Genomic DNA, 23,392 nt, shown 5'->3' on the forward strand with positions numbered 1-23,392 from the left:
CCTCTGCAAAGCTCCACTCTCAGTGCCTCCTCTCACCATGGCCTGTTGGGCTGTAGCCTGCACCTTCTCAGTAGTGGCCCCCAGTGCAATGCAACAGCCTAGCAGAGGAAATAAGGAAAGCATGAGAGGCTGTAAAATGGAGCTCGATGGCAACCCGGAGAGGTTTCTGGACACAGGGCTAGTTCTGTGGGGGCCAGCATTTGGGCCGCATCCCTATGATGGCATTTGTCTGAGCTATTTCTGGGCTATGACGCAGTCCTGTGATCTGGAAGGAAACCTCAATAATCCGTTTGCAAAAGGAGGGGGGGGAGCTTCCTGAACATCTCAGGCAAGCCGTTCCAAAAGGTGGGGGCTACCACAGAGAAAGCCCATGTGCAGGCAGCTGTTGATGTTGCCCAACTGCAGGACGGTGTCTGCAGACGGCCCTGTCCAGGTGAGCAAAGCTGCCGTGGCGGAACATACGGTGGAGACGTCGCACAACTATGAGCAGCCAAGGCCATGAAGGGCTTGGGATGTGATCGTCCTGACCTTGAATTGAGCCCAGTCACTGACGGGAAGCCAGTGGAGTGACTGCGCAATGGGAGCGATAGGCATGCTCTCCGTCTAGCCCCTGAGAGTAAATGGGCTGCAGCGTTTTGCACCAACTGAAGTCTCCAAGTTGACTTTGAGGGGAGACTTATGTAGAGTGCATTCCATTACAGTAGCCTAGTCCGGATGTTACTGTGTCATGAATCCAGGTGATCAGATCGGCCATGTCAAGGTAGGGGGGACGTCTTCCAGGCTAGTCTGAGTTGAGAGAAGGCCTTTTTTGCAACTGCATTTACTTGCTTTTCTAGGAGCACTGCTGGGTCTAGTACGACCCCTGGGCTCTTAACTGAGTCAGCCAGGGTCAACTGAACCCTTTCAAAGGTCAGAAGCATGATGTCCTTCAAGATCTCTGCTTTTCCAAACAGCATCACCTCTATCTTGTCTGGGTTCAGTTTCAATTTGTGTGCTTTCAGCTAATTGACAACAGCTATTAAGCAACAAATCTGGACCTCTACTGCATGACGAAGAGATATGGACAACGAGATACAGAGCTGTATGTTGATGGCATCCGATTTCATGTGGATATTTATGGCATCCAATTCCATGGCTGTAAATGAGTTCTCCTAAGGCTTTACATACAGGTTGAATAACATGGGGGATAAGACTGCACCTTGTGGAACCCTACTAGATAATTCCCACTTTGAAGAAAATGTCCAAAGATAAGCTATTAAGCCCCTTTTCCCATTACCTGATCAGATTCTCCCCTCCCCCTAGACACAAAGCTGTATTAACTTTTTATTAAATGGCAAAAGATCCAGTCATGGATTTCCAGTCATGGATTTCTCAACTGGGGCTGAGCACTGTAGTGGCTGAGTTTGCAGATCATACCAAATTATTCAGGATGGGGGGGGGGGGGAGGAGTGGCTTGTGAAGAGCTACAGGAGGCTCTATTCAAATTAGGTGAGCAGGCAGCAACGTGGTAGATTGTTGGCCAGTGTAAAATGATGCACATTGGATCCAAAAAAAATCCCAGTTTTAAATATATACTGTTGGGTTCTGAACTGTTCTGAGACCCCTTGAAAGATGTCTTGGAGCTACAGTGGATAGCTCAATGAAAATGTCACCACAGTGTGCAGGAGGGGTGAAGAAGACAAACCCAGTCATCATAAACTTTATTGAACTGGCTCAAAGCCTTAGCAAGTAACATTAAAAAAAAATCAATCCAATTAATCACTATACCAATTAAAATCCATTAAATATCAATTAAAACAAAATATATACTAATAATTAAAAGCATGAGCCTTAGTAGGAAGAAGGACAAAATGGAGAAGTAACGATAACTTGTTATTCCTTTAGTAATCTGTCAGACCCAGTATAAGCTAAAAGACTATCCATCAACGGCAGTAGCAACAGGGGATTTTGACTGAAATCTTTATCATCAAAGAGATGAATTTTGCCATTTGTAATGTCTATTGGCCAGAAATATCACAAGTTTATTCATGTTTGACCTCCCTGGGTATTGTAATAAAATATTCCCCGAGGTATCTTTCACGTTCTACTGTGAACCTTGGGCACCCAAAAACAATATGCACTAAATCCTCAGTAGCCTTCTGATCGCAGGAACAAATACATTCATGAGATGGATGATTAGGAAAAGGATTGTGAATAAAATGGCAAATATTGTAAATGCCCTTGTACAGAGCCATGGTGCAGCCTCATTTGGGATACAGTGTACAGTTCTGATCTCTGTATCTCCAAAAGGATATTGCAGTGCTGGGAAAAGAACAGAAAATGACAACCCAAACGATAACGTAGTTGGAGCACCTTTCCTATAAGGAAAGAGTGGAGAGTCTTGGCATTTTAAGTTTAGTTAATGGGGGACATGATAAAGGTTTCTAAAATGATGCACGTGGTAGAGAAAGTGGCAGAGGGAGCTTTCCTCCCTCTCCCATAATAACGTAATTCAGGGGTACCTGATGATGGGCGATAGGTACAGGACAGACAATAGGAAACAGTTCTTTTCTCACTGTGTAATTAAATTGTGGAATTTGTAAAGGGATTTTTCTGGACCTTTACGTATATGAGCTCTTACTGAAGCTGCCCTCTTACATGGGAGGCAATTTCTGCCTCAGTGGGTAAATTCCTTCTCTCGGACTAAGCTGCAGGTTGCGTTGAACCTACAGTGAGAAGAGAATGTCAACAATTTCTCGTTTTCAAGTACTAGCCTTGGGAAAAAAAACAATCTCCCAGAGAAGTTTTATACCCATCACAAAAGTATGCCTCCAGATATTTAAATATGTTCCTACTACAAGTTCTGATTTGTCCTGTCACTTAGGTCTTTTGGTGCCATGTTTTCTGGAGATTGTACTTCTGAAGAATTATTTGTATTAACCGTTGATCTTTTATTCTGTAAACAAATAACAATGTCTGTTAGGGAGCGAATATAACGCGTTTGAACTGCATGCTTTACTGGTCTATTCCCTGTGCTCTTGAGAAAGCTGAGGCACATTTGTGCTCACGCGAAGGGCCGACAGGACGTTTATCTTATCTTCTCTGCGGCTTGGAGAGAGCTGGAAGACAACTGCAATTACTACCCTCCATGAGAGACTTGCACACAGTTGCTAATTGAAATCAGTTGAGAATTGTAGCTTTTATGACCTGTTTATTTGAATGTATGTGCTGTGGTTTGTATATTCTCAATCTAGATGAATGACTATGTCTAATGGATGTAATGGATTCAACAATGATGATGATGTAATCAATTTATTTTTCACACTTCCATATTGTGCACTATTATGTTGAATTAAGAAAAGATTGGCTGTATTGCTGACATAGAGAGCTTGTGTTTTTTCTTCTGTATCTGGCTTGCTCTCTCTTTAAGAGCCTCTGTTCTAGCCACTTTACACATTTCTACCAATGTGTCATGGGCTTTTCAATAGAAAGCAATAAACCCATATTTCTTTGAAGATCACTGCCTTTGGTGTCTTGATTTGTGTAAAGTCATTGGCTGTAAGGGGAAAATGAATAAAACAGAGTACTTCAAATAAAATCCTCTTACAGAATTCATTGCCAGTGGATCTAGCAACGGCCATGTGCATAAATGGCTTTAAAACATGGTTAGACAGATTCATGGAGGTCCATTAAGGGTTACTAACCCTGATGACTAAAGGGAACCTTACATAGAGGCTGCAAACCTCTGAACCCCAGTATTGGAGGCAACATCAGGGGAAGGCCTCGGTATCTTTGCCCAGTTTGTTGGCCCTCCAGGGCGACTGGTTGGCCACAGTGTGAAACAGGACGCTGGAACAGATGGACCACTGGTCTGATCTTCTTAAGTTTTTACGGACTGCAGTGCTGTTCTTGGGTTTTCCTACATTGTGGTGATTTTACTGTTATATTTTTAATGTTTTGTGTTTTAATTGCTATTGTTTGCATTTTGTTGTGTGAGCAGGCTTGAAGACCACATTGGGGGAAACGTGGCTTAGAAATCTCATAAATAAATGAAAATGCGTAAGACGGGCAAGTCTCCAACCATGCCCCCTCCCCATTTCACCATGTCCCATCTTTGAATGCTCAGACTGTGTCTATTTGTATTTCTTGCTCACTCTTTTGCAAAGAGTTCAGAGCATCCTTTTAGCTTGTGGCTTGGCATAAGCCTTGGGCATGAAGCTGTGAGCTATCCAACTCATTAAAAACATAGATGTGTTGTTTGGTCCTTATTCATGAGTCTTTGGTGAGTCCCTAGTGCACAATCCAGTCCAAAGGGCTTCTTGGAAAGAAAATTTTTGAATCTAGACCAGAAGGCCTAGAGGGACAGACCAGGGAAGGGAATTCTACAAACCTGAAAAGCCATTCCCACAAGTTCTGATTTCCAGAAGGGAATTCCACAAACCTAAAAAGCCATTCCCACGGGTTCTGATTTCCAACCAACCTTATGTTGGCTAAGGACAGTTCCCACGGGAAGATGCTATGCATGGATCTCAAATGAATGCAACAAATACGTGTTTATGCCCATCTATAGACACTTCAGTTATGGACAATAATCTAGACTGATTTCGATCTACCTAGGAATAGGTAAGGCATGATAGAACGGACTCAGAATTGTCACATGCCCAACAAAAAGGCTGATCGGCAAGTTTTTAAAATAGATACTTTTAGGTCCTCTATCTTGCATTCAATCAGATCAGTTGGTCTAGATCCCCCATGACTAAGTAGCTGGTACATGACATGCATCTCTTTTCCTGTCCCCTCATGTACCAAGATAACGTTTGGGAGGAAGTGGTACAGAAAAAAAATTAGTAAATGTCAGCCACGTGTGCCCTAGAACCACAAGTCAGAGTAGGAAAAGATCTCTGCACTACAATGGAAAAGATGGCTGTGATTTTGTAGGCACAGTATAAAAGGAGGCTGCAGCTGGGCTCGGAGATATGTTTTAAGGTGCTGAAATACACACCGCACCAAGGAGGATACTATCTCAGCAGAAACAAGATGATGGCAAGAAGTCCTAAGAGATTGTCCTCTCTGGTAAGTACACGTAAGGAGCAGTCCTAAACAGGTCTACTTAGAAAAAAGTCCCATTTTATTTTGTGAAGATTACTCTCAAGAAAGCATTCTTGAGATTACGGCCATAGATAGTCAATTAAAGATTTTTTTAAAAAAGTTATGTTACCTTGTTCATAACTAACTTCCACTTCTTTGAATCTAGAATGTTTGCTAAGAGGAATACAAAGTGAGTTGACGTTATATTAACCTCCTTATCTTCGCCAGCAGGTTTCTGCTTTGTCAATATGAAACACACGCGCGCGCAGAGATAATTAGTTTACTTCATTATGTTAAAAACCTTCTACCTGCATGCAAGATTTTGTTTACATATGCATTTCCAACTAGTACTCAAAATTTTCTGTAGTCAGCCTCAGCCACTGACCCTACTAAGGACAGAATGTGAGCTATATGTTTTTAGAAATTTATTCTGGACTTTCTTTAGAGCCTCGAGGACTGGGCTACTCCCAACTAACTGTGGAAGTCTTTGAAATATGGTTATTTTTGTGTGAGTGCGTGGACAATCCTTTGAAACATGCAGATTTCCCCCCACCCAAAACAGTCAGTGAAATATATTTATGTATGACATGCAATTAGCTTATTCCAGAGCTTCGGGGCAGCAACCAAGAAGGCTCTGCTCTATTTATTACTTTATTTATTTATTTATTTTATTTATTCAATTTCGATCTTGCTTCGATCTTGCTTCGATCTTGTGTATTAAATGGATCTTCAGCCAAGACATCACCTAGGCTGTAGGAAGAGATGTGAGAAAAATAGAACTGCTGTCACTGTATCTACTAGTAAACTTGCTAGCCCCTGTGTGCGTGATATAAGAGGACTGCTTAGCATGTATATCCTTACCTGCTGTTAAGCAACCTTGCTCGAACTTCAGTGGGAGAGCTGAGGTGTTATTGGTGAACCCTAACATCCCTAATTTTAATTACTGATCACGGTTTCTACCCAATCACTCGGATTTTCATGATGGTGCACTCTTGATCCTAAACTCATAGTGGAAGCCATTTAGCACAGATTGTTTGGTGCAATACAACAATCATGCATGTTATCGCCAGAGAGATTCTGATTTCTCTTGCTAGCATTAAATCACGGCTTTTGCTAACTTGTATCCAGTAGGTTATTTTGCAAAGACTTTGTATATTCCCAAAGCATCCATTCTTCTTTTCAGATCAAACGGTTGGTGCTGGTGCTCGCATTAATAAATTCAGTCTACGGGAACTCAAAAAAATTCAAGGAGAGTCCTCCTGGCGAGCAATGGAGTGACGATTGCCCGACCCATGAAAATTCTGAGTTTCCTGACAGCGTGAGGGTTAAAATACATATCGTTCACACCAACCCAGGCAACACCAAGTCTCAGGATGTCAGGAACAGATCTCTGTCTCCATGGGATTACAGGTACCCATACCTGTTTGTTTGTTTTTCCTGGCTCATTCTGATCTCTCTTGGCCACTTCTCCCCTGAGGTAGAGCTCAGTTGTAAGGTGCCGGGCTACCTGAGAGGGGTCCTTCCTCCAATCAGTGAATGAGGGCTATGATTACACAGTGCTGAGGGAAAGACACACACACACACACACACACACACATATTCACAGTCAGTCATGTTATTCCTCCTACTTCATATCTTCAAGAGGATTTAATGGAAGCTAAGCAGGGTCAGCTGTGGTCAGTACTTGGATGGAGGGAAGACAGAGGAAGGCAATGGGAAGCCGCCACTGGCCTTGAACATCCTATGGTTGGGATCCCCATAAATCCGTTGTGACTCAATGGTCCGTTTTTCCTTTTTCTGGAGCATATAGCCTCCATTTGTAATATTAGGAGGTTTGTCACCCTGGCTGTAATGTTTTCTCAGCCACAAGTCATGTGGCATGTAAACAAAATAGCGTCATTAAAAGCTCCTTCAGAACAGAAGCACTTCAGCTTTGAGGTGCTGAACCCCAATAATCGACTTCTTTTTTGGTTGCATGTTGCTTTAGGAATACCTCCACCACAAAAACCAACTCCCCTCCTCTTTCTCCCTGCCTCCCCCGTTTACTTCCAGCGTCTGAAAATAGTCAGTTTCCCACCCCGTGATTTGGACGTGATTTCCCCAGGATCCCAAGTGGGGTCATCTTGCACAACTGGTTAGTTCATGTTTATGAACTCCAGCTACTTTCAATAGGATGTGTGCCAAAGAAGGCTGTGCCCCATGGGTCAGAGCTGAAGCAATAACTAAAGCCACCTCTGACAGGATTTGATGGATTACCTTAAATTCCGGGGGGAGGGGTTGGATTATGAGCAATACTTTCAAGCATTCTTTGATGAAACGCAACTTCATGTCTTCTCAAGATGCATGAGAAATGGGTTATAATATAGGGATATCCATATGATATATGGATGTATAGAGCTGTATGCATGTGGTATCCAAACTAAAGCAAACCTTTGCCCTCCTGAAAGGAACATGTCAAAGTCCAGCTGTTACAGCATCCTTTTGGCCAAAATTGACGGCCAGAATTTTATTCTGTGACAGAAAGGAGCAGGACATCACCATAACATTGTCTGTTTGCCACTGGTTTCTTTATATAGTGAGAGCAAAAATTGGGCCACCATTCTAAGCACAAGCCCTCCTATTGGTAGCTAACAATGGATGGCTTTTTTTCCTACTCAAGGCAGTCAGATTTCAATTTGGAGACTCAATGTATTCTGAAGAGCAAGATCTGGGTCCTGTAGCACCTTAAAGACCAACCAGATTTCCAGGGTATGAGTTTTCAGCTCTGACTCTCAAAAGCTCATACCCTAGAAATCTAGTTGATCTTTAATAACATAACTGCTGCTCTTAACCACTACACCAAAGTGTCTCTCAGTGCTACTGGACCTAAATCTTGCACGTCTACTAGAGGCCAACACAGCTACCCACCTTAAACAATCAAACATTCTGTTAAACTAAGAGATCCACCACCTTGTCTCTTTAGTCTGACCCTCTCTTTTGTGCATTGATTTACAGGATTAACGAGGATCCCAACCGGTTTCCCTATGCAATCGCTGAGGCCAGCTGCCGCTATACTGCCTGTGTCGATGGCACAGGGCGGGGTCTGAACTACGGCCTGAGCTCTGTCCCGATCCAGCAGGAGATCCTGGTCCTCAAACGTAAGCAGGCAGGCTGCCAGCAAACCTACTGGCTGGAGAAACAGCTGGTCACTGTGGGGTGCACCTGCACCTTTCCTACTACCAGTACCTACCGCAGGAAGAATGCAGGGAACTACAAAGACTTGACAAGGACCAGCCATGGGCTGAAGCAATGAACATGTCCACTGAAGAGAGGAACCTGCCATTCTCAAGATGACCAGAAACAGGGCCCACATTAGTCTGTTTGTTTTTGAAGTCAGTTTTCTTCTTAGATGATGCAATTTAATCTTCTGCAGATGTGAACATTTTGAATTCCCTGTGTGATTGATGAAAGTGTGACTCTTTGGTTGTATTTTTAAAAAAGTTTTGCAATAATTCTCAAGCAGGTATTTATATATACTATTATCATATTTATGCCTCTGCAAAAGCATAGATTCTAAGTATTTGTATTTATTCAGTAACTTATACAATTAATAAAAAACATAGACATACTGAGCTCTCTCTCCACCTAGTCATTCTTTAGAATAATCAGTCTTAGTGGTGAAATAATGAAGAACTTCAGAAAGGTTTTCCTCAGCCTCCACCATGGCTTTGCACTGTGCCTGTGGTCCAGACCAGGAACTTGAGTGCACCTCCTTCCTTCCTTCCTTCCTTTGGGTAATTCCTAGAGCTACTCTATGTCACTTAGAGTATGTCTTTTTTTTTTACTGGAAGTGATGTAACAACGTGTGATGCTGCATGGTTTTTTTAAAAAAGTGGTGACAGGCAATGGAAGCTGGACAGAGGATCCCCCACCCCCACTGGGGGAATGAGCCCCCTCGAAGACCCCATCCAGGAAACCTAGGAGCTAACTTAAAGGTAGAGGACCACCTCCAAACCAGATCCCCTTGATAGAAAAAGATATAACAGGAACAGATATTAAGATGTTTCCTCAGGTTTCAAATATGAAGACACCCCCCGCCCCGCCCAGGTGCAGAAGTGACTCTGGCAGTCAGTGTCATACTCAGAGCTCCTATGGGAATGTTAGAGGTGGTCCAAGGTCTTTGAGTTTATTTATTTAAAACACTTCTAGGCAGCCTTTCCACCCACTTCAGAGTCCCCATGGCAGCAAATAATAAAACACTAAAACATTTCATAAATTAAAAAGCATTTAAAATACAAATATATATATTTAAAACACATAAAACACACACGAGCAGAGAGAAGGGCTAGTAAGAGTTAGTGAGGGAATGCCAAGGAAACAAAAGTCTTCGCTGCTGCCAGAAGACATCGATAGAGGGAGACTGACGAATATCCCTGGGGAGGAGTTCCAAAGTTTCGGTACCACAACGAAGAAGTCCATTTGGGTTGCCTCCCAACTAGACTTAGATGGCAGAGGCACCAGAAGCCGGGCCTGTAAAGATGACCAGAGTGATCAGAAAAAGGGCCTATGGGAATTGGGCTGACATAAACTGTCACTTTTACAGGAGGGAAGAAGAAAGAGAGTGGTGTAAGTGGATGAGGGAAGGTTGAAGACGTTAGTATTCATAGAAAGGAAAAGATGAAAGCAGGTAGGAGGTTGATCAGAGATGTGAAAGAGAGATAAGGAAGAGCAGAGAGACTGAGCTGAGTAGCGATACCAGCAAATAATCAAGAATTCTGCATATGTGTTAGTTTCCTTTTGTTCTTTTTCTCTAGTTTCTGTTCTTTCTTTCTCTTGTTCTCTTTCTTCTTCTCTGTTTCTGTTCTCTCTCTTTTTTCCCTTTTTAATGAGATTTTAAATTTGTCAATAAAATAAAAAGTTTGGTAAAAAAAAAAAGAATTCTGCTAAGAGGAAATAAGTATAACTTTAAGTTAAGGTTTACATTCAATGTAATCCTAAGTAGTTTCCAACAAAAAATTAAGCAGGATGAAAGATTTACCAAAGCCAACAAACCATTTTGTTGGTTTGTTGGTACCAAAGCCAACAAACCTACCCACAAGAGGTCAGGGATGGCCGAGCCAGCATGCACTCGCACAGCCAGGGCTAGTTTCAGGTTTGGGGGACCCTGGACGGAGAGTGCTCAGCCCCCCCCCCCCCGCCCATGCCCACTACTAGGCATCCCTTCTCGCCCTCCCACCCACATGCCCCCAACTGCCTGTGTGTCTTTCCGCTGCCCACTCACAAGCTCTCTCACCACCTGCAGTCATACCTACCCATACTACCTGCCTGCCCTTTCCCCAGCGGTGCTGGGTGGTGGGTGCAGCTGGGAGGGCCACTGCCACGGCCACCAAGAATGCTGATGCTTTGCGCAGCACCCACATGCCCTTCTCCAGCAGCACTAGGCAGCATATGCCGGGGGTAACTGAGATGACAAAGCATTCACAAGCAGGCATAAACTGTCACTTTTACAGGAGGGAAGATGAAAGAGAGTGGTGTAAGTGGATGAGGGAAGGTTGAAGACGTTAGTATTCACAGAAAGGAAAAGATGAAAGCAGGTAGGAGGTTGATCAGAGATGTGTGGGGGCAGGCATCAAAGGAGTTGAGTGAGTCGGGAATCAGCCGCAGTGGGCCCCACCAGAAGTAGGGATCCATCTCATTCCTCTGTTGGGGGCGCAGATCCCCCACTCCCAGTCTCTCTCCCCCCCCCCCACCGCTTACCTGGCCAGAGGGGGAAGTGGTAGTGTTGGAGGCCGATTTTTATCAGATTGTCCGCACACTGGGTCCTTCACTTCCTTGTAGCGCAGGGAACTATGTCATTCCCAGGATGCCAAGGACGTCCTCCAGAGTACACCTGTGCAAGGTAAGTTCCCTCCGCATACACCCCCTCCCCACATGCAGCCCCACGACCCCCGGTCCCTTGGTTTGGGCCCTGGGGGACCTGGCAACCCTGACCAGAAGCCCTGGAAGCTGCCCCACCTCCCTATGTGCTCTGCACAGCAAAACAGCAATATACAATCCACCTTGACTCTCAGTGACTAAGGCAGACTAAAAATAACACAAATAAATAAATATATATTTAGCAGGGGACCTGCAAGGACCTGTGGGGGGGCATCTCATTTCCCCCTGCCCCACCCTTCCCTTTCCTGAAGCCCCCCCTTCCTCTTTTCCTGCTCCCTTCTCTCCTTCCCACCCACCACCAACCCACCTTTATCTGCCCCCCTGTCTTCAGCTCAGAGACCGCTCCCCATCACCTCTTCAAAGGGTTTGGCGCTGGGCTGTTCAGGTGCTACCGAAAGTCTAAGTCTTTACACAGATGCAGTAAAATAGCACATTTTGTAAAACTTTTATTGTTAATATCATTAGCCATGACACTGGACCCTGTCCTCCTGATTGGCATCACAGGTCCTTCATAATTCCATAGGCAGGGTTGCCAACTCCAGATTGTGAAATTCCTGGAGATTTGGGGGTGGAACCTGGGGAGAGAACTGTTTGGGAAGGGAGCTGAGTAGGGACAGGATTTCCCCACACAAAGCAGGTGTTTTTTCCAGGGGAATTTCTCTCTGTCTCCTGCAAATCAGTTGTAATTCTGGGAGATCTCCAGGTCCATAAGCAACCAGTTTGCTCTTTGGCTTACATAGTGTGGGTGAGGCTGTTGCAGCCAGTTGATCTTCATTGTCACTGTAAAGTTTGGAGTTCACACCAGCCCATCAAAGGCATCAAGCTGCTTTATTTGAACTGCAGCACACAGAACCTCAGCCAAATATCCGTCTTGTATGTGATAGACAAGATAACTTGTGCACAAGTTATCTTGGCTATCTCATACAAAGCCCTTTGTGCCAATGATCTCTCATGTCTTCTGGTCTGCCTTTCTTCCTACGTTCCACCATGGCAACTTCATTCATCTGAACATGGCACCCTGAAGACGAGCAAAATCAACAGCTGCACGTATGGATGCATTCCTTGTAGAAGCCCCGAACTTACGGAATGGCCTACCTGAAGATGTCAGGAGATCTCCTGGAATTACAAGTCATCTCCAGGCCACAGAGATCAGTTCCCCTGGAGAAAATGGCGGCTTTGGAGGGTGGACTCTATGGCATTGTACCGACTTCCCCTCCACAAACCACTCTTTCTCCAGGTAGCACCCCCAAAATCTCCAGGAATTTCTCCACCTGGAGCTGGAACCCTGTATCAGTCTATGTCACTGGCTGCCGCCGTATTTCATCACTTTTTCCAGCTCTTTATTGTGTTTCTGCTCCCTTTCAAATTTCTGCAATCTTTACCCCATTTACTGCACGTCCGAGCTTTTGATCGTATTGACTCGCACGTGTAATTCACCTTGACTTTGACTGAGAAAAGCAGACAATAAATAACATAACGTTAAACAAGTGCATCAATTAATTTCCTTATTGCAATCAAAAAGAGGGCAGTTCCAGAGCAAGTAGAACAGAAATAAAACTTTCCCCAAGTATAGGGCAAGAACCCTTTTGCCATTCACCAAGGTTTGCTCTCTTTAAATATTTGAAAGGCTGTCATTTGGAGGAGGGCAAGGAGCTGTTCCAGTTGGCAGCAGAGGGTAGGAACCAAAGCAATGGGCTTAAATTACATGCACAAAGGTACCGGCTGGATATCAGGAAAAACTTTTTCACGGTCAGAGCAGTTCAAAAGTGGAATCAGCTGCCTAGGGAGGTGGTGAGCTCCCCCTCACTGGCAGTTTTCAAGAAGAGGCTGGATGAATACTTGTCAGAGGTGCTTTAGGCTGATCCTGCACTGGGCAGGGGGTTGGACTAGAAGGTCTGTATGGCCCCTTCCAACTCTGTGATTCTATGATTCTGTGAAGGGCAACTCCTACTCATCATAATTATAGGGGTCCTCTTTTCAAGGGGAAAGGGAGTCTTTCAGTCCAAAAATAGGTTAGAGAAGTAAGATAATCTCATCTCTAAATAATTTGAGGGGAGGGGCCATAGAGTTGCCAACAATCTGAAGAAAAAATTGTCCTACCCTTTTCTCCAGGTTGTAGTCTCTGTGTATGTGCATTTAGAATAAACTTTGCAATTCAAGTTCACATTATTAGGAGCACAGAGCACATTTCTATGGTATTATAATGTAATTAGGATGTAGAAAGGAAACTATTTAAAAATTAAGCTGCACCTGTTAGATTTTTGCTCTGTTCTTCATCCCACGTGGCCAGGTGCAGAATGGCAGGTGGGTAGAGAGGGAAGAATACACATTTTGGGCTCTATCCCAAAAGCTTCCTTGGTAGCTCTACTGAATGGCTCAGTAATAGGACTAGGTGAGCGCTTTTGTCTTAACTTCTTTCTCAGAGTGAATTCTCATGAGAATTCATGGGCAACAATGCAAAACCACAGACAGAATCTTGAGTTCCTTCCAGGAATGTCAGTCTAACTGTGGTACTTATAAAAATCCAACCCCAAACCTTTGAAATGTGGGCCGTTTTTGTTTTTAAATGCCTCAGCCCACCTGCTTCAAAACAAACACACTTCTAGATTTCTTCCCCTCCTACGTGTACCAGTGTGGTGGAAACGCTGAGCCAGCTCGCCCTACATGTCTGCAAAGTGCTTTCTGGCTGAGAAGTCCCAATGTTGCTGAAAGGGATACACAGGACGGAAAGCCAAACTGAAGTTTCAACAAACTCTAGCTTTCCTTCGGTTTGTGTAATGGCTGAAAGGCCGCGTGTACCACAAAATGTGCCCATTGTTTGTGAAAGAGTCAAAGGGGGCATTTTGAAATAATATGTACACCTTACTCTACAACTCTTCACAGATGAAAATCCTGTGTGGATGAGTCTGGTGGAAATGGTTGGGGCCAAGCCAAGCTAGACTCCAAAAACAACGACTAGACCTCCTACAAGCGGACGGCTCTGTCCGGGGTCAGCAGCCCAGCCCCCGGACTTGCTGGCAGGCAGCGGCGGGGGGCAGCCGGGAGACAGCAGTTCAACCGCTCTGTCTGGCAAACAGAGCCAGAACCTGCCTACTCCAGGGGGAAGGGGCGAAAGGCCAAAGCCTCAGAAGGCTGGGGGGAGCAGGGAGAGGCCAGCTAGTCCCACCCTCCAGGGGGAAGAGAGGGAGCTAAACAGGCTAGAGGAAAAGGGCCAAGGCAAGGGGAATAGGGACCCAGCAGCAGCCCAAACAGAGCCCTTACCAGCCAAGGAGGAGAAGCAGCCACTACAGTCCAGAGCCACACCCTGGCTAGAGGACAGCAGCCTGGCTCAGGAGGTGCTAGGAGCCAAGCCCCTCCAGGGGGAGCTGCCACAGGCATTCTGGGGGAGGAGATGGGCAGCCCCGCCCGGCAGCAATGAGCAGGCAGCCCAGAAGCTGCAGCATCCCTGGCGCCCCTCTGACATCAGGGCTGGCCCAGCTGGGGCCCTGCCCAGCGGTGGCAGCAACAAGCCCTGACAGGCTCTAGCTGACAAAAAGTACGAAGCCACTCAGATACATCTAATCAGGGAATTTTTCCCCAGAAAAGCGGTGGTGGAACTCAGTGGGTTGCCCTCGGAGAAAATGGTCACATGGCTGGTGGCCCCGCCCCCTGATCCTCCAGACAGAGGGCAATCTAAACTCCCCTCTGTCTGGAGATCAGGGGGTGGAGCCACCAGCCATGTGACCATTTTCAAGAGGTTCCGGAACTCCGTTCCCCCTGAAAAAAAGCCCTGCATCTAATGCACACATATATGCATTGTATTGCACTGATGACATCTACAAGATATTGCTCCTGTTTTACAGCTGAGAAACACTGAGATGTGTGCCATGATGTGACCAGCCCTTCCCTCCCAGCTAACCAGCCAGAAAGTCCATGGCTCAGAATTTGAATAATAAAGTAAGGTAAAGGTAAAGCACCGAGTCATTACTGTAAGCACTGAGTCATGGGGGGATGTTGCATCACCACATTTTCTTGGCAGACTTTTTAACAGGGTGGTTTGCCATTGCCTTCCCCAGTCATCTACATTTTACACCCAGGAAACTGGGTACTCATTTTACCAACCTCGGAAGGTTGGCAGGCTGAGTCAACCTTGAGCTGGCTACCTGAACCCAGCTTCCGCCAGGATTGAACTTAGGTCATGAGCAGAGCTTGGGCTGCAGTACTGCCACTTACCACTCTGCGCCACGGGGCTCTTGAATAATAAAGTACCTCTGAGCATATGCAGAACTGGGCTTGTTTCACCACTGAGCCACTGCAGCCTCCTTTCTCCTTTGGAATTAAGAAGCAGGCCTGACTGATGGCTTCTCTCCAGCATGGCTCGGCCCTGTCCCCACTTCCTAACCAGCAATCTACATAAAGGGGACACATGCAGGCTGCTTCCTTCCATGCATCAATCTATTTTTCATTGCTCCATCATTTCTCAGTGACATTTCACAGAATCCGTTTCTTTCTTTCACCCTCAACTTTCCTCCTCACTTTCTTGATATTGGTAAGAAGCAACTCAAGAGATCCTTGATCTCTGCACATTTTCACTTGAAAAGGAATGTGAGCAGCACAGTATCACTGGAAGAAGGGGTGCTTCATTCTCCCATCCCACACACATATAGGTTCCTCAGAGCTGAAACACATGAGACAGATTACATGTGAAGAGCACGGGTTGGGTCCTGCAAGCTTCCCTGGGAGCAGTAGTCTTACCCCCCCCCCTCCAAGCTCCTGGAGGAAAACTGAACCAAGTGGATTTTCTTACAAAGAACAGCCGACTGGAGAGATTCTCTCATTCAAAAATCCACTTGCTTCGGTTTTCCTTCAGGAGCTCAGAGATGAGGGCGGGGGGGGGGGGGCGGAAATCCGCACTGCGCTTCCCTGCCAGGTGAAGAAGAATGGGAGGGACTGGGTTTCTCTCTCACTCGCAAAACACCTTGGCTTTTTTCCTGCCTCTTGTTATGTTGTTCCCCACTCCCCCACCCCATCTCGAGTTCAGGGAGGATTTTTGAAAGAGAGAAAGAGAGTGTGTGTCTATGTGAAAGAGGAAGCCCCTCCAGTTGCAATTCTCCCCGGCTGAGAATCACAAGTGGCTGGGTTTTTTAAAAGACTACCTTCCTCAGGGATCCCTGCAGGACCTGACACACACCCACGCATCTCGTGTGGTTCCACTCTCAGTCAGAAACTCTCCCATGTCATTAGCCAAGCGGAAGGAAAAACGTAACTCCATGTTTGGGGGGGGGGCACATTTTATCAGGGAAATGGTTTAGATATCCCTCTCCCAGCACCAATACTCCAGTGGAATGTGGACACCACCAGCAGCCGTATCCATTTTAAGATTTGAAAGAAGATGAAAGAGTCAGTCACAGAGCTCCTGTACCACACTTTAACACCCATGAAGCTGCCTGACACTGAGTCTGGGTCCACAAAGGTCTGTATGGCCTACTCGGATAGGCAGGGTCTCAGGCAGAGGCCTGTCACATCCCCTCCTGCTTGGTCCTTTTCAACTGGGGATATGCTGGGGATCGAACCTAGGACCTTCTGCTCATGCAAAGTGGAGGCTCTTTCACTGAGCCATAGCCCCTCCCAAATATGGGAGGGCCCTTCATTATACATGCCAGTTTTGAGACGCTTGTTTATTTGTAAAGATAGAGGCAGGAGTCCTTTTCAGATGTCGCAATTTTGGTGTTCCTGCCTTGCCTACAAGAACAGCACATTTCACACACTACTTGGTAGTTACAGTTGCCATTTAGGGTGAACAGGGCATCCAGCATGAGTACAATGGATGTTGACTGTATCTGTCAGCTCCTGTGGGCAAGCTGAGCCCTGGTACTTTGGCAATACTGCAAGCCTGGGCTTGGCATGGTAGACCTGGCCACCAGCCACCAGGGCCCAGGACAGGAGGCACGGGGCATGCTTTATGCCCATCAGCTCATGTTCCACAGGAAGCTGGCAGCAATCTGAGTCCTTGGGAACAGTGCTGAGGACAAAGGAAGGGAGGAGAAGGGGACATGTAGCACAGAGGTTAAGTGGTTCGGCTGCGAATCAGCACTCTACAGGTTCAAATCCTGCTACTGCCATGAGCTCAGCAGGTGGGCTTGGGTAAGCCACTCCTCTCAGCCCCAGCTCCCCAGCTGCATTGTGGGGATACTAATAACACTAACTTGTTCACTGCTCTGGGTGAGGCACTAATCTGTCTAGAAGAGGGGTATATAAGCACAGATAGTAGTAGTAGTAGTAGTAGAAGTAGTAGTTAATATCATCATGATTATTCCTGTGAGAAAGAATCAGCTGTTCCCCTTCCAGCTGAAGCATTTAAGCTTTGCGACCAACCTGTGAGAGAGCAAACCCAGAGTCAGTGAATTGCTGTCTTAAACCAACTGAAGACCAAAGTGTGAACAATGTGATCCTAGCTTCTCAGGATGAGTTGTGCCTCCTACTTTGACTCTCACCAAGAAAAGCAGATAGCAAGTGCAGTAAATCATTGCTGCATACATTACATCTATTTTCCCGTTCAAGATAAAAAACTAAGAAATATATTGCATAAGAAGTGCAGCTGCTGACTGTATGTCAACGTTAAAACTTTAGGCGATTAGGAGAAAAAGGGCGTAACAGGGCAAGATAGTAGAGGAGGAGCTGCCATAGATCTTGGCTTAGGAGGAAGATGCCCTGTGGATCACCCAGACCTGCCAGGGTATCTCAGTCTCACAGTTATTTGCATTTCATGTCTAGTTTTGAATAATCTGCGTCAGTAAAGCTTTGATCTTCCTACAAAGGCTTCTGGCGAAAGGCTACAGCTAGTTCAACAGCGCCGCCACTTTAAAACAAGGAGAGATTGGCTGGTGTACTTCTGTGGTTATAAACCAAATGCTAGCCTGTACCCAACCGCACATTTCCTCTGACAGAAAGGCGTTCGTGGAAATGGGGGGGCGGTGACGGTTTCTGATGATTCCCCACTGCAGAGCTCCAATCTGTCCTTGCTGCTCTTCCAAGGGACCTCTGACGCCCCCCCCCTAGAACAAAATTTCCAGGGACTCCGTGGGCTATGCAAAGAGGGGGAAATGGAAAAGTCCCCCTCTACAAAGTCTGCAGATGGTTGGGTACATTCCACTGACAGAAGTGAATTGTTTTGAGCATGTTTCTACACCCAAAGCTGAATCTTGCTGAAGTTAGTTATTTGAAAGAGAAGAGATCTTGCTTCAAAGGATTTGAGTTCTGCTGAATACAACTGAAGTTTCTCTCTCAGCAAGATGGAAGGCCAAGGGAAGTCCAAATGTAATAAACTCTGCCCTCAGGTGTGCAGGGAAGGACCGGAGGAGGGCATTGCTTGGAGACTGGGACATTAAGGAAAATAACTATTATGGACCCATCTTCAAACTTTGTTCCCTTTAGGGAACATGATTCCTGGATGTTTACCAAAGTTGCACATCTTGCTCTATTGCTACACCACATCCAGCAGTCCTTGCACAAAACATGGCAGATTTTGATTACAGAAATTATCAGGCAGCTGAAGGTTTGATCAAATTTGACCCTGGGGAATATGTGTATCATAGATATGAAGTTTAACATGGTCTAAGAGATGCTATTTCCCCCAGTCTCTCAGTTGAGCAACGATTATCAGAAGACCTGGCCAAAGCAGGAGACCTGGTCTCTGTGATCATGTACATGATTGATTTTAAGCAATAGTAAAGCCATCTGACACCTCACAACATCTTATTTTAGGCTATATGGGCTTCAGGGATATACAGCTTTTGAAAGTTTGAGAAATGGTAACAAAACACACAATGGGTTAGAACCCTGCAATATGCTGAGCAAACACAAATTATTTGGTGTAAGATTTAGGTCAAGTTTGTGTCACTAGCTACACCACCACCATGGTGGTTTCTCTCATAGATTTTATATGGAGACCCAAGAAATTAAACAAAACTCGGGGAGGTACAAACCTATTGTCCAAAGTAGGGTCCTTATCCCAGGGCTGCAGTGTTGAACTCTAAGCCACTTAGAATAGACCCTTCTCCAGACACTGGATCACTCCACAGATTTAAGATGGTGAACTTGCTGGATCCAGCTATAGAAGCTGTCACGTAGATGAATCAAGCATTCACCTCCATCACCTAATAAGGTAAGAACAGCCTGGAGGTATTCAGAAAGCTGCAACTGATTGTAGACAACTGTAGCAATAACAGCTACCTCAGGAACAAGCGAGCAAGGAAAACCTACACGGACAACCCTATGCCCTAAATCTAGGGCAGCAAGATGCCAGGGGCCATGTTGGGAGAGAATATGACAAAGCTTCAAGATTGTTTATCTCACCCTTTTAACCAAAACACTGTAGCTGACTTTACAAACTGTATGATGCAAATTGAAAGTTCAGCTCACTTAATGGGGTTATTTCATTTCCATATGCCACATATTTGCATATTACCTGGCTGCAAAAATTCCAAGTTGCATCCGCAAAACCAATGAATTTGAAGCTAAAAACCTCTGAAAATAAGAGTGGAACGAATTGTGAGTAGGTAGAGAAGGGGGGGAGACCTGACCTGAATAATCCAGGCAAGCCCAGTCTCATCAGATCTCAGAAGTTAAGCAGGATTGGCCTTGGTTAGTAAATGGATGGGAGACCTCTAGCGAAGACCAGGGTTGCAGAAGCAGGCAATGGCAAACCACCTCTGTTAGTCTCTTGCCATGAAAACCCCAGCAGGAGTCACCATAAGTCAACTCTGACTTGATGGTGTTTTCCACCACCAGAGAAGTGAGGGATATACATCTAAACTGTGTGTGTAGACTGTAGAATGGCAGACGTGGATTCATTTGTCTTTACAGAATAGGGTTGCCAGTCCCCTGCTGGGGGTGAGGGATCCCCTGATCCCCCCTACCTTGCCGGCTGGGGGAATATGCCTCAAGGGCGTGGTCCCCGGCAGCATGGCACTACTGCATGCTGCAGCAGCCCAATTCGGGACAGTTTTAGCCCAGATTCAGGCCAAATCAGGCCGCTGCGGAGCAACGCAGCCATATACAACAAAATATAATTCTAGTGTTTATCTTTTAAGGAAATAGGTCATTATTTACATGAGAAAAACATCCAAAATGGTGAATTGTAAAGAAAGAGGTGGAAAGAGGTTTCTAGGTAAGCAGAAGTATGGTTTAGTTTAAAGCCTACATTTATAGAGTCTTAAATTTTAACTGCTAGTTCCGCGACGCCATTTCTCTGTTTCATTATTTCGGAGGGTGGGTTGCACTATCAGGCATTAAAGCAGCATGAAGAACTTTCTCCTCAAAGAAATATGTGAGGGGTTCCTCAAATGATGGCTGAGGAATTTTGAGAGAAATTTTAAAAAGCTGTCCAAAGCAGCCTTTAAGTAACTGAGGAGAAATATGGTTTCTGACAGGTTGCCACAACGGAGTCTAGTTTCTAAATAGGCCTCCCATTTTCCCACCCAGAGTGGAGAATTACCAGCCCGATTTCCCACCCGAAGGAACTGAGCAGCAGGAAAAAAAGTCCCCCTCATAGGGAAACTGTAGGAGTTTTCCCTTTTCTCTGTGCTAAAAAGACCATAGAGACTTGGTGGAGGTAGCCTGGGGCGGGGGGGGGGGGCCTCCACATACTAACACTCTTGGAATTTTTCCTAATGTCAGTATTAAAGGCCAGAGAGACTAGGGGAGATAGCCTAGAGTGCTGCCCAGAAGTGATATCACATCCTTACCAGGTGCCCCCCCATAACCTTCCAGCTTTTGCTAAGGCAGAGTTCAGAATCCTAATTCTAGACAACACGCACAGTGCTTTCATAGTGGGCCGAAGGCTATGCAAAATACATGTAACCTTATGTCACCCCTTACATTGCTTTCATAGTTTGAGATGTCAAAATGGCCAGATATCAGGGATATGAAAACATTCTGTTTGTAAACTTCTCATGAATCTTCTCCACAGTGTACAAGGATACCTTTGCATTCTCCTTCAGCACAAACGGAGGTTGCAGAAATATGCTTCGCCCATGCCCTTGGGTCTGCATTACACTTCAATAATTAGGGTTGCCAAGTCCCTCTCACCTCCCACCAGGAGGTAGGGACAGCTGGCACGTCCCTCGTGCTGTTTACGAGGATCCTCTTCGCAGGCACATCCTGGTGCTGATGCGATGACATCACTTCCAGAAGTGATGTCATCGCACTCCATAAGGATGTATTGTTCTGAATTATTATCTATTAACAGTGTGCTTATTAAGATTAACAGTGTGCTTATATAATACTCTTCTACCCGGAGCAATACTCAGAGTGATGAACAATGTCAGTATTATTATCATCCCCCCAATACAGCTGTGGATGTGGGTCTAAGTTGTGGCCACTTTCTAGGCCACTTTCCAGGATGTTCAGTTGCTGGCCTAGCATTTTAACCTTCCAGGACGTTCAGTTGCTGGCCTAGCATTTTAACCTTTCCAAGGCCACTTTCTAGGACATTCAATTACTGGCCTAGCACTTTAACCTTCCAGGACGTTCAGTTGCTGGCCTAGCATTTTAACCTTTCCAAGGCCACTTTCCAGGATATTCAATTGCTGGCCTAGCACTTTAACCTTCCAGGACGTTCAGTTGCTGGCCTAGCATTTTAACCTTCCAGGACGTTCAGTTGCTGGCCTAGCATTTTAACCTTTCCAAGGCCACTTTCCAGGATATTCAATTGCTGGCCTAGCACTTTAACCTTCCATGACGTTCAGTTGCTGGCCTAGCATTTTAACCTTTCCAAGGCCACTTTCCAGGATATTCAATTGCAGGCCTAGCACTTTAACCTTCCAGGTGTCAGGTTCAGTGTGTATATGAGCTGTACTGACTCCATTTTCTAATGCTTCTAGTGTTTAAGTGCTTTCTCCACAGGTGCACATGTTCCCGGGCAGACTTCTCACCGAAAGGGGATGTTATGTCTATCAACGTTCCACCCAAGATTGGCCTTGGAAATGTCCAGCTTCCCAAGTCTGAAAGCTGTTGTTTTGAGAACTGTGGGGGGAGGCTGGTTCAGCCGGGAACTGTTACTTTGTACCTTATGCTTTTCTCTTCATTGGTAACAATGCTCTTGTACCAACCTGAATCTTCTATTCAGGCCAGTGGACTATAATGAACCATTTCTGCAGTAAAGTTTCCTTATTCAAACAATGGACTCTTGTTTGCTTGTAAAGGAGAATCTGTAGGAAGGACATTATCTAGCCACAGTCTGACACCAGGACGTTCAGTTGCTGGCCTAGCACTTTAACCTTCCAGGACGTTCAGTTGCTGGCCTAGCATTTTAACCTTTCCAAGGCCACTTTCCAGGATATTCAATTGCTGGCCTAGCACTTTAACCTTCCAGGACGTTCAGTTGCTGGCCTAGCACTTTAACCTTCCAGGACATTCAGTTGCTGGCCTAGCATTTTAACCTTCCAGGACGTTCAGTTGCTGACCTGACCTAACATTTTAACCTTCCAGGACATTCCCAGTGAAATCCTAAAAAGAGTTACTCCAGACTAAGCCCATTGATTTCAATAGGCTTAGACTGGCATAACTCTGCTTAGGATATCATGCTTACCTAACATTTTAACCTTCCAGCACATTCAGTTGCTGACCTAAAAATAGCAGTTCTGCAGAGGAATTTCAAAGGGAGGTTTGAAAGAGAGACTGCTGAATTGCAACCGATAATGAAGCTCAAGATAATGCATCCACTGGGACTGAATGGAGAGCTAGGCTTCCTGTCTCATTACCAAAGCTGATTTCTCCACACCCACCACCCCTCTGCATACCCCACCCTATCCAATCACACCTGCTATTGTCATTCACTGGGTATTGTCATTCGACGTCTGTAATTACTCCTCTCTCCAAGATATAAGGACAGGTGGACTCATATTCTAGCTGTACCTGAAGAAGTGAACTGTGATTTATGAAGTCTTATGCCCCACCACAATTTTGTTAGTCTTATAGGTGCTACTGGATTCTTGCTCTTTTCTGCTGCTACTGACAGACTAACACGGCTACCCATCTTGATCTATCTCCATGGAAGGCACAACATTTAACTGTACAGAATGGAAAACCCTCAACCTTGTGAAGAAATACAAGAATCAACATTTTCAGAGGAATTTCACAGCAGGAGGCAAGGCACCTGTAATAAGCAACTTACTTCTCTCTACAAAAGGAGAAGGACAAAAAACTTTCCAACCTTTTACATGCCACAACTAGTCATAACAACAATCCTACCTGCAATATTGTTAACCATTCCCAGCATACCCTCAGCTTAGCGGAGGAATCAGTCCTTTCAAGGGGATTATCCTTCCATCCCACTAAATCTACACAGACAATACAGCCCTGTGGAGACCTGGAGGCCTTTTTTCTGCTGTCTTCGCTTAAAGGGACACTTTCACCACACGCTTGGACA

At 45.4% G+C, this 23,392-nt stretch overlaps 1 protein-coding gene across 1 annotated transcript; it reads left to right on the forward strand.

Annotated features, from left to right (window-relative positions):
* Positions 1-4,984: 4,984 nt before the first annotated feature.
* On the forward strand, positions 4,985-8,564 carry LOC129343511 (interleukin-17F-like). Its single transcript, XM_054999757.1, has 3 exons — positions 4,985-5,052; positions 6,251-6,477; positions 8,062-8,564. Exons 1-3 carry the CDS (start codon positions 5,017-5,019, stop codon positions 8,357-8,359), a joined length of 561 nt encoding a protein of 186 aa, XP_054855732.1. The 5' UTR covers positions 4,985-5,016; the 3' UTR covers positions 8,360-8,564.
* The last annotated feature ends 14,828 nt before the right edge of the window (positions 8,565-23,392 follow it).

Source organism: Eublepharis macularius, chromosome 1 (genome assembly GCF_028583425.1).
Source record: "Eublepharis macularius isolate TG4126 chromosome 1, MPM_Emac_v1.0, whole genome shotgun sequence".
NCBI classification, from domain to species: domain Eukaryota; kingdom Metazoa; phylum Chordata; class Lepidosauria; order Squamata; family Eublepharidae; genus Eublepharis; species Eublepharis macularius.